This window comes from Pteropus vampyrus, unplaced genomic scaffold (genome assembly GCF_000151845.1).
Source record: "Pteropus vampyrus isolate Shadow unplaced genomic scaffold, Pvam_2.0 Scaffold23, whole genome shotgun sequence".
NCBI lineage: Eukaryota > Metazoa > Chordata > Mammalia > Chiroptera > Pteropodidae > Pteropus > Pteropus vampyrus.
This window is the reverse complement of record NW_011888804.1, coordinates 7,095,870-7,105,117: the sequence shown is the minus strand read 5'-3', so window position 1 is coordinate 7,105,117 and position 9,248 is coordinate 7,095,870. Positions and strand designations below refer to the sequence as shown.

At 48.5% G+C, this 9,248-nt stretch overlaps 1 protein-coding gene across 1 annotated transcript in view; it reads left to right on the top strand.

The window, feature by feature from the left end:
* KSR2 (kinase suppressor of ras 2) overlaps positions 1-9,248 on the top strand; it is a 366,625-nt gene that overhangs the window by 342,889 nt on the left and 14,488 nt on the right. Inside the window, 1 exon segment of the mRNA XM_011356069.2 lies at positions 8,182-8,278. Coding sequence (XP_011354371.1) covers positions 8,182-8,278 — 97 coding nt within the window.

The following is a 9,248-nucleotide window of genomic DNA, read 5'->3' as shown; positions in this document are numbered from 1 at the left end:
AAAGTAACACGTGTTTATGGGAGAAAAATTAGAAAAGAGAGATAAGCAGCAGGAAAAAAAAAAAACTTGCAAAGCTTCTAATCTCACTACCCGGAAATAGTTCTGCTAACACTCTCAGAGTCAAGCCTCTCCGTGGATTTTTAATGCATATAAATTAGGTGGTATGTGTATACATTTTTAAAACAGTAATTCGGTCTACTGTTTAGCTTTTTTTAATAAAAAGAAAATGTGATTCTGATCAGGGAGCAACAGGAGTTGATGTGCTTTGATACCCAGCCCTGGCGGGCAGGGCCAGTGGTCTTCGGTCCTTTGGTGCCATGTGGGGCTGGACTCAGGAATGAGCCTGGAAGCTTCATTGCTCCCTTAGTCTGGTTTGGCTCATGGTCAGTCTCATTCACTAAGCCAGTAGGGAGAGACCTGCCTTGGCATTAGACATCACTCTCCAAGCTACAGTGGGCGATGGGAAGAAGGAAGGTGATAGGAGTCATCGATTCTTGATTTATCCATTTGCTTATTTCTGAGCACCTGCCTGGACCTGGCCAGCTGCGTGCCCCTCATCGGACCTGCACGGAGGCATGCAGACTCTCTCAGATGATCTGGCCCTCTTCAGCCTTCCTTGCTTCTCTCTGGGTGTCAGCTAGGAATCCCTAAACCGAAGCAGGAAACATACAACGAGACCAGCATGGACTAGCCATGCATTTGGAGGGTGGAAAGAAAGGCCAGGAATTGGGGCAGGGGATGTCTGCACTGAGCTCAATGGACACACAAGGGTTTCAGAGGTCAGGCCATCTTGAGTTGGGCTCGGCCAGTTTCTCCTTGATTAAATCATCTTTTCCCGAGGGATCTTATGAAATCCTGTTAAGATGTGATGCTTTGAGACTTGGACTCAAATTCTGACCCTGCACCTGCTGATCGTGGGCCCCTGGGTGGGTTACCTAACCTTCCTGCACATGAGCATCCTTGTGTTGTACCTAATGCCTCCCCTCCTAGGGATGCTGGCATTGATAGTTCTCAATTCAGTGCCTGGTGGAAAAAGCCCCATAAAGGGAGGCTGTTGTCCTACCTCGCTTCATCTCCAAGCTAAGTGCTAAGTAGTGAGTATTAAAACCGGACATAGAGATCAGGCACATGCTCGCACATATAAACAGCCCCCTTACCTGGTCACCCCACCTCTCGGTTCACAAAGCGTTGTGTTTTTCAAAGATTTCAGGTAACTTTCCCAAGATCACACAGGTAGGATGGGGAAGTATTTTATCTCGGGTGGGTACGATTCTGGAGTGTCTGCTCCCATCCAGGCTGACTCAGTTTCCTCATCTGTGTGACGGGAATAACCATACCCACTTAGAGAGTTACGAGAAGCAGGAAACGAGATGATGCCTGGAAACCTTTCACCTCTGTCCTGGTCCCCCTGGCAGGCCTTCGGGACATGGTTGTTATCCTAAACAAGAAGATGCCCGCTCTTCTTGGAGAGGTTAGACAGGAGCATTTGGTTAGCAGCTGCCAGAAATCAGCCCAGAGTGTTTGCTCTGAAGCAATACGATGTGGTGTGAAGGGGTCCCTGCCGTCCCTTTCGGAGGTGCCGACCCCGATGACTACCTTTTTATGGGGGTACCCCATCTCTGTCCTCTTATTTTCCGCCCGACCTCATGTTTGCTTCTCCATCGTCCTGCTCGTAAGTGGCAGTTGTTCTGTTTGCTACTGTCTTTTTCCTCTACAAGAAGGTCAGCTCCATCGGAGCAAAGAAACGGCCGTTCTGCCCTTTCGCACCCACCTGACTTGTGGTACCTGCTAATAGTAATCGGCAGGAAGGGAGCGTTTGCAGGTATGGGGACTAAACGAGTCAAGGTGTCCCAGAGGGAAGGTCAGGTACAGCCAGCCCCAGATAACATGGAGTCACATAGTGAGACAACGACTTGCCTCTCCAGTTCTCCTCCCATCTTTTTGGTGACATTAAGGAGAAAGTCTCCATTCAGGGCTACTATTTACCACCTTCCTAACCTATATTTACTAAACTTTTTTTTTTTTTTTTTTTTAACAAAAAGCAAGGTCTTGAGCTCAGACTACTCCGGCCACAATGCCAAGCTAGGATTTAATTTTTTTTTTTTTTTTTTTTTACTATGTTTGTTAACATTGTATTTCTTTTTATTTATTTGAGACTGGAGATTCTGGCTTTCCACTTGGTAATGATAGAAGGTCATAATAGAAAGGGTTGTGTTGCTTTTTCTTTTTTTAAATTCACTTATGTTTCAAAGACAGTGCGTCTAAAGAAAACTGTTAGCAAGTGATAAATAATACAAGTTAGTTGATCTGGCAAAAATCTCAAGGTGGTTCTGGAATGATTGCAAGGTGAGGGTTACCAATCGAGATGCACAATCTGACCCTTAGGAGATGCTGAGAATATATGCTGCAGAGTTAGGGAGGAGCATGTTCTCGGATGTCTTTGGACAAGTTCAAGGAAAGCAGGTCTTAGATGGTGACTGGACCATGCAAAGCGCCAAGGCAGAGGACCAGCCAGGCTCCCATTTCCTGGAAGTTCTTCCTGAAGTTAGCTGGAGGCCCACGCCTCCCCGCCTGGCTTACTGTACCCTTGGACTACTTCCTCCCTTGTAAAGCCCAGACCAGGAAGGACAGATGTCACCAGATGCCCAGAGACGTGGGTCACAGTCAGGGGCAGGAGCGCCCCCTAATGGGCAGAACCCCCATCTCAGCCCTTGAAGGGCACAGAGAAGCCAAGCCTTGGCCTTTGGATTTAGTGAAATCGGATCTGGCTCTGGAGAGAAGAATCCAGTAAGGATGAGAGTCTGAGCTTCCTTTTCCCTCCCCACTCCTTGGAGATTTGCTACAATATGAAAGGCTGGAAGAGGACGGTGGGGGGCGGGAGGTGGCGTGGCTTAGCAAACACTAAGCCCTGTTCTCCTGCCACTGTCACCTTTCTCGTCTGGCTGGAGCACAAGCCTTCCCGAAGCAACTCCTTCACATTGTGGACCTCTATAACTTCATTTCCCGGATGTACGTCGGGTTGAGCAGGTGACAAACAGCTGGCATGTCTCACTTGCTTTCTGGTACGTCCCACTTTTATAGGAAGCTAACCTGGCCTTTTTTTTTTTTTTTTAAATTATAAAGCCCCAGAGTCCCAAGGTTTAATATCTTCAATGTTAGAGTCATGAACCACTTGGAAGTTAGAGATTGCCTATGGTTGGTATTTGATGGAGCATGCAAGTTGTCACTTGGAATAGGATTTATTTGCTCAAGGGAGGGGGAGAAAGAACAGAGGGCCATTAAGTGGGTTTTGAGTTTCGAGTGGTGGGGCATGCTTAGAAGCAGCAGGTGGACAAGGGGTTGGAAATCCCTTCTGACAGAATCCTGTTTTTAACAAACCAGCTGCCTTGGGACCTCAAATCAGGCAGAGCTGTGAAGTCTCTTTTGTCATGCAAAGTCACATATTTACTGGTTCAGAAGATTAGGACACCCATGTCTTTGGGAGGGTCATCATGCAGCCAACGCCCTGTAGTTACAAGTGTGGATGTTGTGAGTATCCTCCCATTGAGGCAGAGTGAGTCCCCAAGGCCGAGTGGGCACAGAGATGGCAACGCTGGGCTGGGAGCTGGGCTGTCTTCAGAGTCGATTGCCACCCACCCCACACACTCTCCGCCGTTCACACCAGCCTGGGCTCTGGGCTTGGTGGTGAGGAATTTGGAGGAGGGGAAGGAAGTGGCTGCCATGGGCTTCCAGATTTCTCTCCTCACCACTGTTTTGGCAAAAAATGAGTCAGTTTGGACAGAGGCCCTTGGAGACAAACCTCCTAGACGGTTTTATTTCGCTGTTTCTGACGGCCTCTTTCAGTCTGGTTTCCAACAAACATCTTCCACTTGCTGCGCCATCTTGGCCAAAAGGTTCTCTGTGTCACCTGTGATACAGGGTTGACGACAAGCTTATGTGAGCTGCCCAGGGCCAGGGCCGAGAGTGATGGTGGCCGGAAGATGAGATGAGAAATTCCCAGTCCTTGCTCCTCTCCGTGGAGAAAGATGATCTTTGTTGCAGGGAGAGATACTAAGAGAGAGAAAGAGAAAGAGAGAGAGAGAGAGAGAGAGAGAGAGAGCGAGCGAGCGTGCAAGTGAGCATGCGCATATATATGCCTACTGCTCCAGATGCTAGAGAGATACTGAATATATCCTTGAGTCTCTACAACGCCTTCTCTTGACCTCTAGACTGACTCTGCAACCAGCAGGCCCCATCGATCTTCATTGCTGTAGGTGTCATTCCTAGCAACTTTACAACTACCCTTTACTGAAGGCCTGGGATGTGCCGGGGTCTCAGGGAAAGTTGTTAAGAAGCAAAAGATGGGGGTGAAGAGCCCAAGCTTTAGAGCCAGGCCTCCTGGGTTCAAATGCCAGCTCTGCGTAACTGCTTTGAGCCCCGGTTTCCTCGTCTGTAAAATAGGGCCCACCCCAGACGTCATCAGATCTAAGATGCCCTCAATTAGAATACGCACTGTTTATTTTATGTACTGCAAAGAACACACTCAGTACCCGCGAGACTGTGACCTGCGAGTGAATGCAAGACACATTCTGATTTCAGAGATGTTCCAAGGCAAGACAATGTGCATCTTGGAATCAGTGAAATCCAGTGAGAACGAAACCCACCTCGTGGGGCTCTCGTGCTTAGTCTCGTGTCTGGCATATAGAACGGGCTTAGTACATGTTAGATGGTATTGTCACTATTATCCCCATTTTACAGATGGGGAAACCGAGGTCGAAGTCACTTCCCAATATCACCCAGCAAGTCGTAACTGGTAGAGTCGGGATATGCACTCTCTCAGCTGCATGTCTCTTTAATGGCCCCCAAATCATGTCCCAATAACTGGGCACCCACACCGCGGAGGAGAAGATAAAGATCAGGACCAGGCTGACATCACGGCTCCATGTCCGTGAGCTGTTCCTCCGCCCCTCTGGGTCTCCATATCCTCACCTGTAAGACGGGGGTACGAATGATGAACCTGCAGGAACGCTGGGAGAATTCGTGGAGGGGAGAGAGGTCCACACATGTGCTCAGGAAGCCTTCATCCTCTCCTCCCCTCCCCTCCCCACTGCCCACCTGCAAGCGGCTTGTAGGACTCAACTCCCAAGCTCAGAGCAGTTGTTGCTGGCATATGGACTGACTTGGTTGGACAGTCTGAGCCTCAGCCCCGCTGGACACCTGCCTAATGCTTGCTCCTGCCGAGGGCTCAGCCCTCCCCTGCTCTCCAGCTCAGCCCCCGATAAACACCTGGCCAGGCACACCCAGAGCCAGAGCCCCTAACCCCTCTGCAAACACTGCCTCTTGGGACAGTGAGGAGTTTGGAAATAGATGCCAGGGGTATCAGTACTGGCTTAGATTTCCTTTTAAGTTTTAATAACCATGTGTTAATTGTTCACTCTTTTCTTGCTGATTTTTTTTTTTTAATAAACTTTTTTGGGGAAAGATAACACACATACCTGCCGAAGAGTCCAGGTCCTTAAGAGCATGGAGCCTGATGAACTGCCACTCAGCACATCTCTATGTAACTAGCACCCAAATCAAAACACAGGGCATCACCTGCCCCCAGCTCCCCTCGTGCCCTTTCCAGCCCCTGCAGCCCTTTGGGGGCCCTCGGTGCTGACTTCTAGCACATGGATCAGCTTGGTCTGCTTTTGCACTTTATATAAATCCAGTGTGAGTCTTGCTCAACATTGCTTATGAACCTCATCCCTGTTTTTTGCAGTTAGCAATAGTTTGTTTATGATACAGTACGGTATGAACATAGTATTTCGTTATATGGATATATCACAATTTATTCGTTTTTCTGTTGATGAACATTCGTGTTGGTTCCACTTTGGAGCTGTTACGAATGTGTTACTGCTCACATTCTAGAACATTCTAGTACATGTCTGGGTGAATACGAGTATGCATGCCTGTTGGATATGTGCTTAGTTAGGGGAGGAATTGCCGGTTGTGGTTTTTTTGTGTATTTCACTTTAGTGGATGTGCCAAGCTGTAGTCATACCACTTATGCCCCACCAGTCAGTGTGAGTTTGTCCAGAGGCTCCAGATGCCATAGGGGAGTGAGAGAAGCAGAGACTTTAGCAGTTGCTTCTGGAACGGAGGCCGTGAGTGGAGAAGGAAGGCAGAGACGGAGCGGAGATCTGAAGCCCATGACGCGTGTGCACTTACGCAGAGCAGGGGCGTCTTGGAGTCTCAGGACCTGTCAGTGGTTTGCTCTGCCGTCTACAGTGGAGACGCTGTTTTCTTGACTCTGGCCTGTAATGAGTGTAGGTGGCTGTTCCAGAACAGAGTCTCCAGGGGAGGGAATCCACCCACGGTCTCTGCCATCCGGAATATTTAAATGTCAGCATGGTTTAATTGGCCGTGTAGCCCATCCTACCTCCACCTCTCCTGCAGCCGCAGCAAACACGCTGCCCGGACCGCCAACTGTAGACAGTGTTGAATGATCATAGCTACCTCTTGCTGACTTACTGGGCGACCCGGGACAGGTGAATCAGACTCCCTGTGAGTCTGCCAACTTGGGATTCTCACGTGAAGCAGGTGAAGAAGTGAATCTTAGTCAAAGATCATGGGTGGTTATAGGTAGCATTTTGGGCAGGTGGGTAGATGGATGGATCGACAGATAATAGAAGCGATGTGTGTATAAAACATATAATTTGTGTGTGTGCACATATATAAATGTGTATATATAATTTATATACATTTACACAAGTGTGTGTGCGATCATTTATTACGTTTCACAACAGCCAGCGTTTCCTGGGTACTTATTCTGTATTAGGCATGGAGAGATGCCTACACCTTTACACACCTGATTTCATGTGATTCTCATTACAACCCTAGAAAGCAGGAACCGTTGGCCCCTTTTGACTAACAGTGAAACTAAGGCTCGGAGAGATTAACCCACCTTCCTAAGGTCACAAAGCCACTGGCTCACAGGCCAGGATTCTAACCCGTGGTGCCTGATTCTAGGCCTCTGTTCTAACCAAACACTGTGCTGCACTTCCCTCCAGGTGCCCGGCATGATACCGAGCTCCTGTTTTCATTTCATCCTGATGCTGACTCTACAAAGTAGGTATCGTTAGTTCCCTTTGGTGGATGAAGCAATCAAAGCCCAGAGAGGTTAAGTAACTCATCCAAAGGCACACGGTCAGTAAGGAACAGAGCCGGGATTCAAACTGAGATCCCTCTGGTACCAGAGTTCTAACTTCAGCCACATCATCTCGGCAGACAACAGGGCTCAGATACGAAACGAGTGAATAAAATGCCTAGCGTGTTTCAGCAATGAAGTCATAGATTAAAAGAAAAATTCAAGCCCTTATTTTGACATAGATGGAAAATGGACTTTCCTAATGTCCTTCCTTCTTTCCGTGTTGGATGCTATGAGCCAGACACAGTGCTAGGGGCCAGGAACGCTCTGGCGAATCTAGAACTCATTCATTCACTAATTCAGTGACCGTTTATTTAGTGCCTGCTATGCATGTGCCAGGAATTGGCCTCACTTCTGAGAAGGACGGATGAGCGTGCTGACAGCTAAATGAGAAGGTGTTGCGTTCACTGCATAATGTCCCTGTTCATCTTGTCATTCATCTTAAACCTGGAAATGAAATCAGTGAGGCTGAAAATAGTTTGAAAACCCCACTATCTACACAGGCACCTGGTTTCGGGGGACTATTATTGGTGTTGCACACCCCTGTCTAAAAGGCTCGGGCGCATCGTTTGCTGATGGTACTTGGTACACATCAGCCACCACTTTGCTGGTCTGTTATCACTCTCCCCACACACATCCGCAGCTCCCAGTGACTGGAAGCAGCTGGGACAAGTGACCAGCAAGAGTGCTGTCTGAGTGGCGTCTGAGACTCCAGAAGTTGTTGGTTTATAAGTAGCTCTCCATCTGTGAGACACTGGGATAGATGGAGCGTGGCTGGATTCCACAGGTATTCTTGGATGCCAGCCGTCGATGATGAAGATCCTGAAGAATCCAGAAGAACTTGTTCCCAGACCTGCACCCCAGGACCAGATCTGGGGTCTAGTCCCAGGCTTAGTAGGAATAACAGGGGCATGTCCACAAGTCCACGCTCTTATCTGTCACTTCCAGTAACTGTTGTGGGTCGCCTTGTCTTCACAACTGCCAATGACTTCTCTTGTCCTTTCGCTTTTCAGCCTCTGTAAGGGACGGACGCTCTATTCGGTGGTGAGGGACGCCAAGATCGTCTTGGATGTCAACAAAACCAGGCAGATTGCCCAAGAAATCGTGAAGGTACCAGAGGGTCCGGGGCCTCCTCCCTGAACCTCCAAAAGACGATGTCCCCTCCTGAGACTTGTGCTCTGCTTTCAGACCATTCATCTGGGCTTAACAGAAATTAGACTTGACCTGAAAATACCAGTCCGCGTATGTGTAAGAATTTGGCTGAGATAACGACCATTAGGGACAGTCTGCCAACATTTGGTTTCAGTCTGATGCCTCATCGTCACGATAATTGGATGTGCACAGGGACCAGGGGAAGAAATTCCCCGTCATTAGAATCCCTTACCCCTCAAATCCCTGAATTCCCATGAGTGTCAGCCATTGCTCCCCGCAGCTACAAGGAAAACGTTACATTGTTGGGTGCTGTTTGGGATTAAAACAGCAAGAACATCCTGTGTTTTCTGGCAGGTGCCTCATTAGTCAGTTGTATTCTGGCTTTTATTTCCATTGGAAGTGTCAGGACTGAGCTGTGAGAAGGAATAGGAATGTGACTGCTCATAAAGGCAAAAAAAAACAACCCTAGATATTCACCCTTGAGCTAGACCACCGATAGGCTCTTCTCCACGTTCTTGATCATCGTGTCATATGTCCCTTGAGGAACACAGTGCACTCGGCAGTGACACGGATTAACTAGACATAAGGAACAAGTCTCCTGCGGAGGAGTTATTTTTCAAAGAGCAAGTCGGGCAAGACGGTTGATGGAAGTTTTGTCTCTGGGGACCTCAGCTCAGGTTTGCCCCTGCTCATTTCCCTCTAGAGACATCTTCCTTTGTTTTTAATTCAGGAAGGGGAAGAGCTAGGTGGGGATGGTTTGGCAGTAGTCTGAGGGTGGTGGCAGATTTGTGTCTTGGGGACCCTGCCCGTTCCCACTTGCCATGCCTTCTCCCACCTTTTTGCATTTGGGCCCCGGCTCTACAGCTGTTCGGTGTGGTATCGTTGGCAAAGCAAAGAGTGCGAACCATGAACCCAAGCCAGGATGGCC